The sequence below is a fragment of the Phoenix dactylifera genome, chromosome 7 (genome assembly GCF_009389715.1).
Source record: "Phoenix dactylifera cultivar Barhee BC4 chromosome 7, palm_55x_up_171113_PBpolish2nd_filt_p, whole genome shotgun sequence".
NCBI classification, from domain to species: Eukaryota; Viridiplantae; Streptophyta; class Magnoliopsida; order Arecales; family Arecaceae; genus Phoenix; species Phoenix dactylifera.
The window spans coordinates 7,604,451-7,623,503 of record NC_052398.1 but is presented as its reverse complement, the minus strand read 5'-3'; the positions used below and the strand labels follow the sequence as shown (position 1 = coordinate 7,623,503).

General features: G+C 39.4%; 2 protein-coding genes, 1 long non-coding RNA gene and 1 pseudogene across 3 annotated transcripts; 2 read left to right on the top strand and 2 right to left on the bottom strand.

Annotated features, from left to right (window-relative positions):
* Positions 1 to 142: 142 nt before the first annotated feature.
* LOC103706466 (amino acid transporter AVT6E) lies at positions 143 to 6,253 on the top strand. The gene is made up of 3 exons (XM_039128164.1): positions 143 to 1,395; positions 2,106 to 2,153; positions 2,913 to 6,253. The coding sequence occupies exon 3, from the start codon at positions 4,013 to 4,015 to the stop codon at positions 5,447 to 5,449; it is 1,437 nt and encodes a 478-aa protein (XP_038984092.1). The 5' UTR covers positions 143 to 1,395; positions 2,106 to 2,153; positions 2,913 to 4,012; the 3' UTR covers positions 5,450 to 6,253.
* On the bottom strand, positions 883 to 1,894 carry LOC113462685. The gene is made up of 2 exons (XR_003385613.2): positions 1,633 to 1,894; positions 883 to 1,402 (listed from the first exon to the last, which is right to left on the bottom strand). It is a non-coding gene; the product is annotated as an uncharacterized LOC113462685 (long non-coding RNA).
* Positions 6,254 to 7,312: 1,059 nt separating the features above from the next.
* Positions 7,313 to 9,298, bottom strand: LOC108511294 (annotated as a pseudogene).
* A 3,095-nt stretch (positions 9,299 to 12,393) lies between these two features.
* Positions 12,394 to 13,283, top strand: LOC103706465. Its single transcript, XM_008790565.4, has one exon. It carries the CDS (start codon positions 12,519 to 12,521, stop codon positions 13,029 to 13,031), a length of 513 nt encoding a protein of 170 aa, XP_008788787.1. The 5' UTR covers positions 12,394 to 12,518; the 3' UTR covers positions 13,032 to 13,283.
* The last annotated feature ends 5,770 nt before the right edge of the window (positions 13,284 to 19,053 follow it).

Below are 19,053 nucleotides of genomic sequence, written 5' to 3'. Positions count from 1 at the left end.
TATCTCTTTCTGTCCCCTCTTCTCCATCCTACTCGATCTCTTTCTCCCCTCTTCACTCTCTCTCCCCTCTAATCTCTCTTACTCTCTCCTCTCCTCCACTCTCCCCTTTGCTTTCTCTCTCCTCTCTCCCCTTTCTCTCTACCCTCTCTCCTCTCTCCTACTCAATCTTTCTCCTCTCTTACTATTTTTTCCCTCTTGAGCTTGCCCAACCGGGCTTCAAGCTAAACCATGGTTAGGCTTGGGCTGGATTTTGGAAGAAAAAAAAAAATTGGGCCTCAGCCCATCCCTAAGCTCGAGATTTTTTCCTGGCAGATCAGAGTTGCGAAAAAACCTAACCAGAATCTAGTTCTACTTGCCAAATGCCTCCCCTCCTCTTCTTTACCCTCTCACTCACCACCACGTTCTCCTTCCCTTCCTCTTTATAAGGTTGGCCCTCTCTCGAGTTGCACGGACACTGCCTCCCTCCCTCACCTCTACTTTCACCACTTCGGCACCTCCATGAATACCATTACTCTCTCCTGCAGACTCCATGCCGCTCTCCTCCACACCCATTGCATGAACTGACCCACCTTTGCCTATATCTACATTTGAACCGTCAACAATGACTTCCCTGTAGCATCTTGTGTCTCATCTTCAACCTCACATCCACTTTTTTACTGCCCTTTAGGACACCATCCTTACTTACGGGTTTCACTGCAACTTTCCCAACAATGGCATCACTCCTTTCTTCGGCAGCCTCCTATACGATATTGAACTAACGTCGGGTGTTATATCTAATTTTGGGTGTTATAGTCCAAGGAGAGCTAAGTGTGAACCGGATTTAAAATTATTCGAGCTTTTATTGCAAAATTAAGTATAAAGTGGAATTTTTAACAAAATTCATGACTTAAAAATAACTTTTTTATTGCTGACTTTGTATGACGTTTGTGATTGAGAGACTTTTAATTGATATAAGAAGTTTGATCTAGGATGAATCAATAGTTTCTTCAACGATGGAATACAAATCTTCGCTCTACCCTCTTCCATCCATGCTTCTCCTCCATCTTCTTGAATTCATCATGATCACCTTCAATTTTCTTTTTATCTTCTCCATGTACAAGCCCATCTTTTTCTATTATCGATGGTGGCAACGGTCGTGACTATTGGGCCTGGGCCGCTAGATGGGCCTTTCCACCCATGCTGGCAGGCCATCTGGACGCCACGACCTTCTGCCAGGCGGACGGAATGATAGATGCTCGACCGCGGAAGCGGTGCCGCTGAACGCAGCGACCACCGCCTAAGAAGCCCCCAAAATCTCCTATTTATGGATCTCACCGGTCTCCTCCTTCTTGCTCAGGGGGTCCTTGAACTAGGGAAGCCGGAGCGAGGATTGTTGCAGTCCATTCCCGGAGCACGGTAAGCCCTGATCATGTTATTTTTTTCTGTTTTCCTTCTTTCTAGTTTCTGAAATGAAATAGAGGGGAGACTCCACGGCTCTCGGCCGCAGCCGCTGCTGGCTCTCGGCGGGGGCTGCAGTCGAGCCGGAGTCCCGTCCCCTTCCATCTCTTCAGTGGGGCAGGGGGCCTTGGTGAAAAGAAGAAGGGAGACGAATAGAAAAGAAGAAAAAAGGGAAAGAAGGGGGCGGGGACTCACCTGTGTGCGGCCATCGCCGGCGTCGCGGCCAGTGGCCGCGGATGGTGCGGGAGCCGCCGGCCTCGGCTCAGCCGCGGGCACAGGCCGCAGGCGCGGCCGCAGGGGGTCCTCCCGTGCGAGGGACTCCTCCCTTGATTCGCTGGCGGAGGAGGGCTTCTCCTTTCCTCCTTTGTTGTGTTTAAATCAGGAGGGAGTTGGAAGAATGGAGGGAAAGAGAAGAAGATGGAAGAGGAAGAAGAGAGGAGGAGAAGAGGAAAAGAGAGAGGGGGAGAGCTATGGGAAGAAAAAGAAAAGAAACAAGGAAGGAAGGAAAAAAAAAGGAAAGAATAAGAAAAGAAGAAAAAGAAAAAAAAATACATAAATAAATAGTAAATAAGTAGGATTTTAGTCCGAATTATCTTGTTGGGATTTGAGATTTATCCAGATCCATTTTAAAATTTTAATTTAATAATGCATCTTGAACTATTTGATAGGTATAGAGAATTTGACGGATGAGATTAAGGTTGTGGAAGCGAATCGAGGTAAGCAATTCTGCACAAATCTTATTGATTCTACGCACTATTTAATTATAAATATAAAATTATAAAATTATATTTAATATGATGTATTTTGTTAAAATTAGGATCAAATATATAGTTGCACATGATTCATGAATTTGATTAAGTAGCATTCCTTCATGAATATGTGATTGGGTATAAATTATAGTTATGATAAATTGCATGGAGATATTATTTGTGACATGATCACGAATTTTATGCATAACGATGCCATTTGTTATTTTTCAATCTATTTATGAAGGTATGATTTATGAAAAAATAATGATTTATGAACTCTCAGATAGTTATGCTCACCTCTAGAAATAGAGGTCAGTCGACAGTCGACACCCTGCAACTAGCATCCAACAAATATGGTCCTCTACTAACGGATTAAAGTTGGTAACGAATAGGAATGAGTTATAAAACTCGTCGACTACGAATATGGCCCTGTCATGGGATTATAGTGACCATAATAGCACATCCATCTGAGAGTGGGATTTATAAAGTATGGATAGATGGCAGTATTTTTTTATATATGATTTACATTATCATGTTTATGAATTTGCTTGGCTGGAGAATACATTGCTTTACGACCGATTTAATATATATAGTATGAAATGATTTAGTTTGCTATAACTGTCATTTTTTTTAAATGATTCTTTGGCATATGAATTATTATCTTTGATCTAATAAGATAGTCCGCATAGCTCATATATCCCCTGTTGTTTTTTTTCCGATATGCAGGGTGCTAGGAGCATAGAGTCTAAAGATTTTTGGGTGGAAACATTTATTTTGGATGTAGGGCTATGTGGTATTCTATTTTGAAAAGATACTTATGAATGAAATGACATTTTGGTTTATAAATTGTTACTAACGAGGTGCGGTGTCATTGAGAGCAGTAACTTGCAGTAGCACGTGTCGCAGTCTTGATCCGGGATGTGACAACGATGGTTGCAGCAGATCATCCTCTTGTTATGACTACCAACACCAACTTCAATTTGCTCCACAGATCTAAGATGATCTTCTTATCCTATGACATCAAAATTTCTGCGTCTACATCTTACTACTCTTGATTTAATAATATTACATTTCTTATGCGTACGCAATATTCTATTAAAATTTCAGAGAAGGCTCTAAGGCGCCTCAGTATAGGTTTTTCAAATTTAATAAATTCTAAAATAGTCTACCATACCAAGGGAATATTTGGTTGTCTTGAAAAGGTTAAGAAAAAAATAAACTTTTTTGGAAAAAAAATAAATTTTCAACTAGTTCTCGTGATGAGAAACATGATATAATACAAAAATTTATTTTCGAAATTTGATTTATCTTTTTTTTAAATTTTTTCATAGCTTTTTCAAAAATCAAATATCCCTTTAATCCAGGCCATAAATTTGCTTCCATTTTCTCGGGCGCGCGTACCAAATATTTTTTGTTCGTGTTCCCAGAGATCTACTACTTCGCACGCGGCGGTAAGCGTAGGGTCAAAGTGCACCAGTGTTCTTCCAATTACGAAACTTCCCCTCCAAAGTCTTATCCGCCGCTTGCCCTCCAAAAGTCTTCCTCTCTGACCGGAAGAGGGGAGAGGAGCGGAGAGGAGAAGCGGAGCGGAAAAGAAAATTTTTGGATCCTTCTATCACCAAATCGCAATCTTCTGTGTGTCTCTCCAGGAAATCTTTCTTCATCGATCCTGTCCCAACAAACAAACCAGCAGAACGGATCCAGATCTGCACCCAAAAGAAGCTCCCATTTTTAGAAATTCCACCTCGCCTTCGCCTTCCCCAAATCTCAAAAGCCTTTCATCGCCCAATAGCCCAATGCGATATCCCCTCATGATCCCCTGACCTATGGCTTCTAATTACTCCCCGCTCCCCATCACTTCTTCTTCCATCGAACTCCAATCCCCCAACCCAATCGCCCACCAACCCCCGACATCCGAAAAGATTCCCACCGTCGTAGAGTTCGTCAACGGAGAAGAAGACGGCGATGACTTCGACGACCTCCCGCTCATTCTCGACACCGGCCGCGCCGCCTCCGCCGGGTCCGGCATCCCCGGCGCTGTCTTCAATCTCGCCACGTCGATCATCGGCGCCGGGATCATGGCCCTCCCGGCCACCATGAAGGTCCTCGGCGTCGCGGTCGGCTTTGTCTCGCTAATTTTGATCGGGATCCTGTCAGAGATCAGCATCGAGCTTCTCGTCCGCTTCTCGGCCCACTGCAAGGCCTCCTCCTATGGCGATGTCGTCCAAGCGGCCCTCGGCCGCCCCTCCCGGATTGCCTCCGAGCTCTGCATAATCGTCAACAATGCCGGGTTTCTTGTCGTGTATCTGATCATCTTAGGGGATGTGATGTCGGGCTCCTCCGACCATGTCGGCGTCTTCGACCAATTGCTTGGGAATGGACCCTGGGATCACCGGAAGCTCGTGATCCTTGCAGTGTTGGTAATCTTTTTGGCTCCTCTCTGTGCTCTTGAGAAGATCGATTCTTTGAGCTTGACCTCGGGCGCCTCTGTTGCTCTCGCCATCGTCTTCGTCGTCGTGTCGGGTATAATTGCCGTTGTTCAGCTATTCCAAGGCCGTATCAAGATGCCGAGGATGGGGCCGGATTTCGGGTCGAAAGCTGCCATCTTGGACTTGCTGGTGGTCATTCCGATCATGACGAATGCCTACGTTTGCCACTTCAATCTGCAGCCCATCTACAATGAGCTCAAGGAGAAGACACCCCAGAAGATGAACAGGGTGGGGAGGATCACGACAGTTTTATGCGTTTCGGTCTACGCTTCGACAGCCATTTCGGGCTATCTCTTGTTTGGAGACGATACTGAATCGGATGTGCTGACAAATTTTGACAAGGATCTCGGGATCAAGTTCGGTTCAGTTCTGAACTTTGTGGTGAGGATTGGGTATGTTCTTCACCTGTTGCTTGTTTTCCCTGTCATTCATTTTTCTCTGAGGCAAACGGTGGATGCATTGGTCTTCTCGGGATCGGCTACTGAAAGTAGGAAGAAGATGCTGGCTTTGACTGCAGTATTGTTGGGGATTATATATCTTGGTTCTACCACTATACCCAATATCTGGGTGGCTTTCAAGTTTACAGGTGCGACAACTGGGCCCTTGCTGGGGTTTATATTCCCATGTCTTATTGCTTTAAGATTAGATAAGCAAGGGAAGAATTTAGGACTAGGAGAAAAGTTCTTATCATGGATGATGTTAGTTTGGGCAGTAGTTCTTAGCATTGTTGGAGTAATTGGCAATATCTATAGCCTCAGAAGCGGATCAGAATAGTCTATATATATATATATATATATATATATATATATATATATATATATATATATATATAGGCTTTACAAGTAGGTGCACTATATGAAAATTTGTTCAAATTGTTTGGATGTGCTGTGATTGGTAACCCTCTTTTTGGGTGCTCAAGTATTTGAAACAACAATTTTTATTATTATTTCTGAAAATGATATACTGATTACTTTTGAGTGGTGTTTCCTCATGCATCTTTGCCTCGAGAAGCAAAGTATAACAGCTACCATGGAATTGGATATCAGGGAATAGCTTGAAGAGACATGCAGTATTAGATTTAGGTGATATTACCTTTCAAACTGAGGAATTCATACACATGTGTAACTTCTTTTGATGTTCTTCTTGAGTTCAATATTCATCAGCAAAGATTTGGAGTAGCAGTCGAAAGTGGTGTTGCCCTGTTGTCGAGCAGACATGCTTCTAGAATGGATTGGGGCATGTGCATGTCCGATGGAGGAATCTAGACACTGATATATTGGTTAGGCATTATATTTGTCTGGCATCATGGTCATCACAGTAAGTCGCAGGCTTCGGTAACGTTTTTGTATTGTATTGATACAAATGCTTTTACTGAATAAGAACTTTCCACATCTGTCAGCTGATTGCATCATTCAGTCTTTACGAGTTTATCTGTTTCTTATTTTGTAAGCTCTTTTTTTTTCCAGAAAATTGTGTTGTAATCCCTCTGCTTAAGCCAATTTCATGCTTCAAATCCAAGCACGAACTTTTATTCAACTTATTAATGCAAAAGCTTCATGTGTTCTTTATTTGCAATGATGTTCATTTTGATTCTGGCTGACATCTTTAAGATCATGTATTATGGGGGCAGAATGTCATTATGAGTTGGAAGAGTAGAGATTGCATGTCAGTGGAAAGTGCAAAAACGATTGTGTTGTTGGATGTAAGCTCCCTATCATCATTGATTTCATTGATCTACCAACTAATTCATTAGGACCTGTGAGATTATAATGCAATCAAAAATTTATATTTTTCCATGGATCTAAGTAGCCTATTTTAGGAGGTATGTGATGCTTTGAATTGCCCGACAAGAATATTAGATCTGCAAACCAGGTGTATCTCAGCTGGTTGGCCCCTCTCCTCGGCACTTGTATAAGGAAAAAAAGGTAAAGGGCGCAAAAAGAAGGTTAAATTGAAATTATCAACTTACCACCTGTGAATGATCGATCGGTGTTTTTGTTAAGAGAGCTGAAATCCTCCACTCTTCATGATACAGGATTTTGCAATGAATGGTGATTTGTCAAATCACTTTTATTGGCTATAACTTGTTTCCAATAATGATCCCAGTTTCTGATTTGTCGCTCTTCTTGTTCTCAACTCTGATTAATAACGTTGCTTGCAGCTAATTTTCAGTAGGTAGTTCGATGCCATGATGACAAGTAATATCTTGGTGTGGCATGGCAGAGAATGCATATTGCGCCTATATGCTTGGAGATCTGAGATTCCCAGCACTGTCCAGTAATCATTAGCATGGCAATTTCATTATTTAGATGTTATATATCCACAACAACTTGAAATTTAAGCTTACCTCCCCCCTCCCAACCTCTCTTCTCTCAATTTTGCCCTTCTCTTGTTGTTCCTGAACCCTTGTCTATAGCAAGCATGTTCGGATATGTTGTCATCAGATAGCATGTAGACCAGTGAATCACTTGTAAGACATAGGATGATACAGGCTACACCTAGAACTAATAATTTTGGGTGGAGTTTTTTCATGTGCCTCACCTGACATAGGTGTCCCCTCCTTTTTTGCTAGCATGCATATGCTTTATATATATATATATATATATATATATATTCATTTAGAATGACAATGTTACATCATTTGATGATCATCCTTAAGCTAATGCAGTCATCAAGTACTTGGAAGCAGCCAGTATATACAGAACTCAGAGAATGATGAAAACCATCCCAAATAACTACATGTAACAAGTAATCTGAAGTGGCCTCGGAGGTCTTCTTGCTCCAAGCAACATTTCCTTCACCCTGAAGAGAAGCATACATAAACGAATTAGCATAGGGAGTTACTGAAAGGAAAAAAAAAAAAAAATTAGCATAGGGAGTACATATTTGGGGCTATCATGGATATTGAGTGATTAGTTTCTCATACCTTGGTACAGTCTCATGACTTCCACTTCCATCTGCAGATTATAAAGAATCAGCTTATATGACTTCTACCTCTATTTCTCATAGAGCATCTACTCGAAGCTTGTATTGCATGACTCAAGACTGTCGTAAGTCCATATATCCATGTGAATATCAGAACAAGGTTCTCTGGGCTGTGTAAAACTGTTTGACTATAAATATCTCTGTGGAGGAGGAAAGTCTTTACGCAATTTAACCAGCATGAAAAAAGCCCCCTGGCATTCATTGCAGTTGGTCGGTGGATTGCTCTCCCATCTTTCATGGGCTGTCAGAAACTCCTCCGAGCTTAAATTTCCATCACGGTTTCCATCAAATACATGGAAAAGAACATCAACCACATTGTCACTTAGTGATACCATAAACCTGATACCATGGAAGAAATTCATCAGTACAACTGCACAAGTGGTATCATCTAAATGCCTGCAAAAGTGGAGTCTTATTCCAAGCTAAGTAAAATCTCTAGTTGAAATCCATTAATCCAAATAGACTGATTGGCAAGGCAAGTGGTAGAATGATAGTAAACAACTTAAAAAAAAAAAAAATGTTAACCACTGCACAACACCCAGGCATGTGGCCCTTATTACTATGGAGAAAAACTTTACAAGTTCTTTCTTGATGGGATTTTTGAAGTTGTGTTTCGTCCTGGGGCCGTGGAGGGTGCCACCCCTTGTTTTGGGATATTCGGGCTATCATCAATGGCAGTATGGTCTTCCGGGCCAGGCACGTATTCAAAGAGGCTAACGAGGCTGTGGATTGGGTGGCTTTGTATGTGGCTAGTTATCTCGGGATACTTTGTGGATTGAAAAAGGGGAGTTGCCTAGAGCACTTCGGAACTTATTGTTTTCTGATCTTATTAGATGTATCCATACTAGAACTATATGAATCATCCGTTTTAGTAAAAAAAAAACACCAGTGTTTTATCATATTATTGTATTGGGAAGGCATGTATCTCAACTAGATAAAGTTGCCTATACAATTAACGATTCTTTATTCAGAAATTGCAGAAGGCTAGATGCAATCTATTGCTGAAATTTCATTAGATAGTTCCTCTTCTAAATAATGCTGCAAAGTCTGGATGTTAACCTGACAAATCTTCTATTTTATGTCAGGCATTCATCTTAAACAATAAGACTGGAATAAGCAAACGGGGAAACAGATATTCATACATGGGATGCAGCTCGCTTAAAATCCTGCTTTGTCAACAGACCATTAACTCTCCCATAGCTAAAGATAGCCAAAGCCAATGGTTGCAAAGTTTTGCGCAACTCCACAAAGGGCTTAAATTCCTGAACTCACATCTCAAACGAATTAGAAACCATCTTAGAAATGCAAACAAGCAGCATAAGTGTCTGGCCTCTAAGGTAATACGTGCATCTTTGAGATGTGGGTGACTGCCCAATTCAACAACCTGATCAAGGAGCTTGTTTATATGACTAATGTCAGCAGAAGCAACCATAGACAATGCAAAATCCTTGGCCAAAATTGTTCCTCTTGATTTATAGTCATAATGGGCAAACTTTAAGTTCACTATCTGAAAAAAATAGAGGTCAAGTAAGAAATGACTTGAAATATAAGATGACAGCATGAAAATCCAAGCAGATAAACCTTAATACCGGAGTCCTTGTGCACTAATGTTGGGGACAGCAGAGAAGAGTACGTCATCTTTTGTGAGGATTCGCGCGGACGTGTGTTTAGTTCCACATCTGTTATTCGCTGGGTAGATTTTGGGTACTTATACAGGATCAAGGAACCCAAATAATAACTTCTGGCTAGCTATTTTGGGTGAGGTCCTGGGTTGTTACAAATAGTATCAGAGCGGACCTGACCCATAACCTATGTGGACTAGGAGACACTGCAGCACAGATCTATTGAGGCTGACCACAGGCCAATCGTGGTGTTTGTGATTAGATTTGAATAGATTTGAACCTTTAGCCTGACGAGAACGTCAGGGCTTGAACGGGGAGAGTATGTGAGGACCCGTGCGGACGTGTGTTTAGTCCCACATCGGTTATTCGCTGGGTAAATCTTGAGTACTTATACAGGATCAAGGAACCCAAATAATACCTTCCGGCTAGCCATTTTGGGTGAGGTCCTAGGTTGTTACATCTTTAGACAACTTCTTAAACCTTGAAGTTTTAAATACCATGAAGAATCTACTTCGTTGAGGCAATTTAGATAGAACATCACATTGAACATTTAGAATTCTAGGTGAATCTAAGAGCAATTAAATCATGTATTTCAAACTTTTGCCGGCAGTATCAGTTTTACGCACATCACAAATATCACAAGCCAAAATACAATAGATAGTTCTTTACTTCTTTTGATAGTCCAAGAGAGATGACAAACACAGGAAGCACTCACATGGGTCCATACAGTTCCAAAATTGGTGCCCAATTATTCACTGAAATACATAGTTTTGTTATTTATTTTGAGTAGACACAAGGATTTGATCATTAGCCAGGTTTGGGCACAAAAAAGGTCAAATTTTAAATGGACCAAGCTTGAAGCCCGATTAAAAATGAATAGGTTTTAAGCTCAAGGCCCAACCCATGACCAGCTTTTGTTGGACTTAAAAAGCTTCCTTCACAAGTTATTTCCAAAGGATATTTACGGTTCCCATCCCCATCAACGTCTGAATGTCATACTCTTTGAGCTAGGCCTAGCTCATATCAGGCTTTCTTTATTTTGGATCGTTGCTTGGTCAAATTCATTTAGGCTTAACGTCGTGGTCGGTCCCGTAGAAAAATATTTCATTGTTCTTCCCTGCTACTAAACGTCCTATTAGGAATTTAGGATCCTCATTGGAATCAAAATACCGTAGCTTATAGAGTGCGAACAACGTATGGCACGCAATAACAGAAAAAAGAATATTTGATCATGAATACATTATGCAAATTATGAACTTAGTGGGAAATTTACTTTTGTGACGGAACATGCGCAAAATTCTTTATGCTTTATAAATTTTTATGCCCAATTCGAACAAAGAGTGGAAAAACGCAGCTAGGGTGAGCTCTAACTTCACCATTATCAGATCTCACAAAATTGGGTTTGCAGTCCTAAAATGTGAACCCATTCATTCGGATGGTTAAGTCCAACCATGTCCCTCCTTATGTAGTTCTAAAGGGCTAGATCAATTACTGTAAAGATTCACAAGCAACCAATTTTGGTGTCAAATAGGGACTAATTCCTAGCCCACAGATCTCGACTTCAGGAATGTATGGAGGAGCTCAAATTACATCACCCCTGGACCAGACCTAGGTGCATGAAGGAATGTATGGTAACTAGAATTATATCAAGTAAAATTTAAAAGGGAAAAAAGCGATCACACGAAGGATTATTGCATGGCCAACCTTGTCACGAGGGTGTGAGCAATATAAAAAGAGCTTGCTTTCAGACAAATCTAAGATGAATCTGCCTTAATATCCCATATCTAATGCAGCTCTTATGTCCTTTGTCTCTTTCATCAGGCCCACAAGCACACTGAATTCTACATGGTGAGGAGACCCACGGTTTCTCCTTTTTCGATGCCGTGATTATAGCTTGGAATTTACTCTAGTCTAGTCCCACGTCTTTTGGCACCATTTTCTTCGCAGCGCGTGCTCTTTCGAAGGAAATAATTTCTCTCCTGGTGTTGAATTACGCTCTTGATGGGTCCATCCATGACAAGCGTGGGGTGTACACAAGACTCTGATTTGTGGTCATGCCATCATGAGACAAGAAGCCAAGGACTTTGGTTGGTTCTCACGCCATTAGCGCAAGGAGGCCCGATAAGCACCTTTAAAACAAGTGCAAGTATAGATATCCAATGTTTTGTACGAATGAGCTCCATTCTATTAGACTTCTAGTGTCAATTACATCAAAAACAGAGTTCTAGTTTCAGAGTTACAGTTCCTTCGACTACAAAGTTGCTACAAGTCGAGGGATCGAGCTGTTCCGACTCGAACCTACATGCAATTCAAATTGGATCAAATTTCATGTCTGTCTCAACTCTTGATGTTGCGAGATTTGCATACAAATGACATATCTTGAGGTACATAAAAAGAAGGTTCAGAAAAAGCATTGGTGGTAGATAATTTAAGGGGAGACGTTAAAGTGTTGTAGGACGGTTAAAATATTCATGCTTTGGTCTTGGTTCGCAAGCTCTCAACTTGAAGGGTCAGAAAAAGAGAGACGAAACCACAGATGCATTAAAAGAAGTGGAATAATGTATTCAAAGGCACATCACATCCTTAGTAGAGCTCCATAAAGATCAATACCACAGGTGTATGATAGAAGGCCAGATTCAAACTAGATTATAGCTAGTGAGAGATTGCTGCTCCTGAATAAGCCAAAAGTAAGCTAGTGCGACATGTTCATTTGAAAGAGAGAATACAAGCCAAATGCTGAACGAATAGCCCTCTCTTGTAAGTTATAACATGGGCGGATTTTTCATTTACAAGACATATATAGTAAGAAATCACATTGCTCCTTTACCTCTACAAAAGACCCTGTTACTGAGGGGGGGCAGAAGGATAAGGAGAGGAAATGGCCTTCCTAGTCTTCTCACACTGTAAGATCTAACTACAAAGTTATCACTTACTGTTTTATTTCAATACAAGAAAAGGAGCCACATGAAGAGATTCCCCTTTTCTCTTGGTTTTAAGCGTTCCAAATAGCATAAGACATCGGATTGTAGGCAGCCTCTCGTGAAAGCAAGGCTAGGTGGGTCCAACCTCATCACCTCTCTTTTTTCTAAAACACAAGAAACCAAGAGATTTATGAGTATAATGAGCCCACTAGCTTCATTGAGATCCTCCTCCTTTGCCCCTCCCTCTCCAATCTCCATCCTCCCCTTCCTATAAATCCTATATCACCAATCTAGTGCAAGCAAGGGCTTAGAGACATGGACTGGCACTCATGGCTATCCAAATCCAGCCTCGAGCTACCTGTCGTCTATGAGTACGGGCTCGTGTTCTCCACTAATGAGCTCGAGGAGGAGGACATAGCCCACTTCGATCACGAGTTCCTCACGAGCATGGGCATCTCCATAGCCAAGCACAGGCTGGAGATCCTCAAGCTAGCCAAAAAGGAGGAGAAGAAGAAGTCCCCTCGCCCCATGGCCAAGCTCGTCGCCGTAGTGAAGAAGACCAAGAAGTCCCTTGCAAAGTATGCAGGCACATTGATTCATCCTAAGAACTCGGAGACGATGGTCGTGCCAAAACAGAGGACCGGGACTATGCTGAAGAGGAATAAGAAGGTGGCGGTTTTGAAGCAGAGCAGATTGATGATTACGGATGGCGAGGCGAAATTTACGGAGTTGCCTACTCGCTCGCACAGCGCGAGCCCCATGGTTCAGAACTGTTACGAGAGCAGCAATGGGTGGGACTCCATGTTTCAAGACTTGAAGCCAACTTGAGAAGCTCGTTTTCTTCACCATATACTTTACAAGGCTCTATGCTATTCTACCATTTGCAGCTAAACTTCTGGTATGGGCTTTAAGATATCCCACTTAATTAGCACAACTGGAGTTTGCTTTCATTCTAAGATTTGCCCAGTTTGCCTTTGCTTTCCACTTTTCCTGCTGATAATGTGATTGTAAGAGCGGTAGATGTAAGATATTGAAATATATACATATATATATTTATATATATAAAGCTAAAGTTGTGGTGGAATGATTAGAAGTTGGTACAACATTTAGATGTTAAACGCAATCAAGCATTGGACCAACCATTTGTTGTTCCCCTACCATGGTATGGTAAGCCATCCATTTGTTGGAACCAAGAGGTTTACAACCCCAGCTGTAACCCAAAAAACTGAAAAAACAAAAGAAAGGAAAACATAATAGGATACAAAGACATATCAACAAGGGAAATTAATCCTATGAAAGAAACCATTTTTTCTCAAGAAATCATAATTTACTGTCGGAACCTGTCGACCTGATTAGATCAAGAGTAATCGTTCAAGAAATTAGTGGAGTACTGGAAATTATGATTCTAATATAGCACTCGACAGTCAGCACCAGGAGAACAGCCATGATTTAGAGTCATAGCATTTGGATATGCTCTTGATTTGGAAAGAGTGAAGTTCTCCATAGATCCAAGGACAAGACGGAGGAGAAGGGGGACGGGAAGGCAGAGAGGGATAGTTATTTTGAGGCCTGTGGTGCTAAAATTTATTTACGATTCGAGTAGGGACCTAGAAATAGAGTTATCTTTCATATCTCTATATATTGCTGCATATAGCTTGCATGAAAAAAATAACAACAATATTTTCTTTGTTTAACTTTTCAGTCATGATTCAATCCACCTTTTGTATTTCTGATGGACTTTGTTCAAAATATTATTTCCTACTGCGAAATTATCTTATTCATCATTTTATCCTTAATGATAGAAGGATTATATGTATTAGCACAAGTATTATATATATGTGCCATATAGATTACATGGTAACTGGTTTACATATCATAATATTTTTAATAGTGATATGTAGATGCTTCTCAAATTAAGAAAAAAAATAAAAAACATTCTTAGTAACTAATATTAGATACCAGTAGATAATTTTCCCTGCATTGAATAGAGTTGGCTTAGCATCCCATGGAGAATTCAACATTATCCAAACTTGTCATAACCATGGGCTACAAAATGACTGGTTCTTCTTGAAATCCAACCTGACCCCCAACTCAAAAAACCGAACCAATCTAAATGCAAACTTATGTTTAATCAATTCTTGCCTACCATTGAGACCTTATTGAAGTAATTGGATTAAATTTTTCATTAAGATGCGTCTTCTAGATTTGTTTTGCCATCAATAAACTACTACAGGAATATTAAGTTGGCAAGTTTAGTGTCTTGAAACTGCAGAAAAAAAAATTTAATGCTAGAAAATAAAATAAAACATTTGAGATGATATATATTGAACTTGAGGTTCCATTCAGAAAATTCTCCATAACATCCAGATTGCTCGATAACAAATGTTGAGATCTAACTCGAGAACACAAAGATTTGTATTTCTGCTGCAATATCTAAATACCAAGTGCCTGAACTTCGTGTTCCCCATATCACAATTGTATACCGGAATTATATAAAGCTAACATATTTTCCAAGGGAACTGGTGGGCTAGGCCGGTTAGCCCAACAAACCAGGCCCATATTAAACAATCCTTGGGCTGAAAAGATATCAATTTGTGGGCTGGTAAATAAAACTATAAAACCAAAATATTCAAGTCCATTGAGAAATAGAATGAATTTCTCAAGAATACTCATAAAAGCTAGTTTGACGTCTAGGGAGTGTTTGGTATAGGGTGATCATCTCAAGATTAAGGATGATGTGGATAGAGGTGATGAGATCACTACGTTTGATTACACCACGGTGATCCTATATAGCAATGATCCCAAATTATCCTTACTCCTCAAATCACTATCTAATTCAGTGATGGAATACCCATCCTTGAAAGTTAAGGACAACAATGTCCCCTCAGCCCAGCAAAAAAATTAATATATCAACATACCATTAATATATTATATCAATATTATACATATATTATATTATATTTATATTATATTTATGATATTTATTATATTACAATATATTATTAATCATATTATTGTCATATTATTATTCAATGATAATTTTAAATTATAGTATAAGTATATTATTATATTTTTTATCTATATAATGAAAGTATTTAATATATTACTTCTATTTGCCTTATTTTCCTAATCAAAATAGTTATTAGTATTAAAAAATATTATATTAAAAAATAGTTATTTTCCTAATAACAATTAATATATCTCTATAGTATTAATAATGTATAGTACCGATAAATATTTTTTTTATGAAATATATTAATAATTAATATGTTAATAAATAGATTAATATTTTATTATATATATTCTATATGATTAATAAATATATTTATATAGAATATATCAGGGGTAGTTTTGGTATTATATGGTAAGTGATCTTGGATTCCTATAGAATACCAAATGGGTTGCACGTGGATACCAAAAAAAATTTAATCACTAGAATATGGCATACCGAATGTGGTGATTTTAAATTATTGAGGAGTAGATTACCTTGGAATAAGAATCAGCAGTAATCTAGAATCACCTTGCTAATCCCATTTGGATCACCAAATGCAACTCTAGCGTAAAAGTTAGTCTAGGCTTTTGCTTCACATGAGCTACCCAGGGCTGCGGCTGGCTTTTGGCTAATGGACCGTTGGGAGCCCAGGATGCAGCGGCCTCGGTTCAGCCCAAACCTTCAACATTGTTGCATTGCCTAGTCTAAACTTGTTGAATTGGTGAAGTCAATGGATTTAATCCAGCTCTTACCCCAGTATTGGCTGGGATATCTCCTACTATAGTCCTCAAAAACAACTATACAAGTGTAAATCATAAACAAGAAATACATAAATTTTGCAACCTTTATATGTTTATCTCATCTTTGAGAAGTCTAATAAAATTTTGTGGATATTTTTTTTGTAGAAACTAGAGACCAGTGTTTGTCCTACCGGTTGATACTAGTTTGTACCAACCATACTGTGACATACTGATACCGAAGTAGTAATGCAGTATGTCGGTATACTGAACCAGGTATAGTTACCAAGCATACCGATACTTAATAGTATGGTACTGGTATAGGATCCGGTATCGAAACGGTGATATTTCTGAAGATTTTTCTAGTTATGCTTTTATCGAAGTCTCGTGAACGAATGCATAGCTAGGTCTTGCTACTAATCACGCCAAACTTTGACCAGATCATATCCACTAGTGTAGAGCCTTATTATGCTTGAAGCCATGCTCCAATGAGATATAACTAAAATTTTTCTATTTTCCCCTCTAGAAGACCATGACAAATGGCATGTTTCATCAACTAGATCAAATGCATGCTGAGCCATTGAGATGTCTGTTTGGGTCCTGGTGTTTTATGGTCTGAGGCATCCAATTAATTTTAGATACGTAGCTTTCAAGCGGGTTAGAATAGAGGTAATAAAACACATTTCCCGTGAACTATGTGAAAGGACCGAGTTTGAGACCTAGAAGATGCTGTAGTATGAGCCATGGGATTTAAATTATCCTGTCCCACATCATTTAAAATTCATGTTCTATCGAGATTAATTAGCTTGTATGGAGTTTCCAAAATACAAAAACGCTCGGGTGGAGAGGAAAAGGTTTCGCATGAGAAAAAAAGATCTATAACTGCACGACTTGGATTTTGCCTCCCTATATACCGTCTTATTAGTTCTTGGTTTTGCACCACACTTTCAATCATATAATAGACATTTTTTTTTCATTTTATTAGTACATAGATATAATATCTCGATTTGTTGGATGGCTTAACTCAATTTTTGTGATATCATTATCAATTCTCGCATAGTTTGTCCTTAAGAGCACGTTTGGTTCACGAAAAAAGAAGGGGAAGAAAGTGTGGCCAACGAAAAAGTAAAGAGATGCCTCTTGTTTGGTTAGAGTTTTCAAAGGAGAGAGACAGAAAAGTTGTATTTCCGTGGGAATATGATTTGCACGTTTCATGGAAAAATTTTTCCCATGAGAAATATGAGAAAGTTACTTTTTCGTGAACTAAAAATCGAAACATTTTTATTTTTTTTAAAAAAAGCCCTTCAACTATCCTTATTTAATCCAAAGCATTAAAAACCTAATTTTTATTAAGAGTATAATAAAAATTATATATAACTTTACAAGAAAAGTGGATGGTCAACCAAACATAAGCACTCTGTAAATCTGTCACTTTTTCATTGTCAACCAAACATGCCAAAAATTTTTTTTCAGCCATCCTCTTTTTAGAAATCTACTTTCCAAAAACCATATTCTTATGAGGAAAAATGCTTTCTGCAAACCAAACGAGCCCTAAGGTTCAAGATGCTGCATTAAAGTCATACATAATTATTTTCTCAAAAAAACATAAATTTATGAAAAATTTTGAAGCATCACAAATTTTTTTTTAAAGCAGATGCAACAAATAGGCACAATCTTCCTAAAATAGAGATATTATTTCTTGGTATAGCTGCATTGATACCGAATGATTCAAGTTGAAGCAATTGTCAACGATGAGCAAAATCAAAATGACATTCGATCCCCCAATGACCCCATTGGGTTCAACCAATTGGAATGAATTGATGAATTAAGTGTTGTTCCATGTGATGCCCTCGAACATGAATAAGGCCTAGTTACCATGGTTTTAAATAATGGCATTCAAAATGTTTTGCTAATAATATCCTTGGATGCCAAAAGAATCTTCTTTTGGTACTCTACACGTTAGCGTTGAAACCATCAAAGATCTCGTCGGCATGCCATGGACGGTCCGACTTTGTGGCCGCGACGCAGACGGCAACCTAAACAAAGATTCCCAAACCGTGTATGATTAGAAAGGCTGCCGGAGACCGTCATCCACCACTCTTCCCACTGCTCAAAATGTCGTATGATTGTACTTTTATTTTCTTCAGTGTTATAATCTTTAGGAAACCAAAAATAAAACTTTCTTGCCACTGAGGTGGTACCCAATGAAAACGTGGCCTTACTTCCAATCAAGTGGTTTCGAGTTCGAAACGCACGGACGTCGATTAAATTATGGAGACCGGATGCTCCCTGCTCAGATACGGAGTCTGAAAGGGCGTATCGCTCTATTGGTAGCCTCGGTGGTGCCAGGTACTCACACGTGGTATTCGTATCGGAGCCCAGAGGGATAACCAAGCTGGGCCCATGAGTGGAGAGGGTATGAGTAAAACCGGCCTGGGGTGCCCAACACACGGTCATTTTTGCCCGCATCGAACATTCTCCTGCTGGGGTGAAGGCCCATTAGGGGCTGCTACGCAAGGATGGGCTTGTCTCTTCCTCTTCCTCCTCCTTCCCCTTTTCTTTAGCAAAAAAAAAAAAAGCCTTTCTTTTTTTTTCCCTTCCAGGAGCCGAGCAAAGATAATCAAACTAACCTGATTATTATAGAACCTCAATCTATCTCAATTTATTTTATTATATATATTTTTTTAATGGTAAGAAAAGAAAGTAATTGAATATTCTATAAATTGGATATATTGATGCTAAAATTTATAAAAAAATTTTAATTTCTTATGGATTTAGATCAATAAACCAAATTACATAAATGTACAAAATTTTTGTTTTTTTTTTCTTGTTCTATTAATCTTTCTCCTGTAGCAACATATTTAGTTTCATGCCAATGAATTCTTTCTGCTTCCAAATAATTGATCAGCATTCTACAGTCAAATGCCGACTCTCCATTGGGTTGACCCGTTTGGGGTATGGGCTGTGGAGAGGTCAAGGGAGCAGGTGATTCGTGGCGTGGCATGCCGACTTACAGGTAGTGCCACTTAAAATAGGATTGGTACATAAAACACCTTAATAAATTTTCATTTATTAGTTCAACCCCATCTTTTATTTTATACAAATATAGCTGAAAGATTCC

Coding starts and splice junctions, on each gene's coding strand:
- LOC103706466 (XM_039128164.1), top strand. CDS start 4,013: ATGGCTTCTAATTACTCCCCGCTCCCCATCACTTCTTCTTCCATCGAA.
- LOC103706465 (XM_008790565.4), top strand. CDS start 12,519: ATGGACTGGCACTCATGGCTATCCAAATCCAGCCTCGAGCTACCTGTC.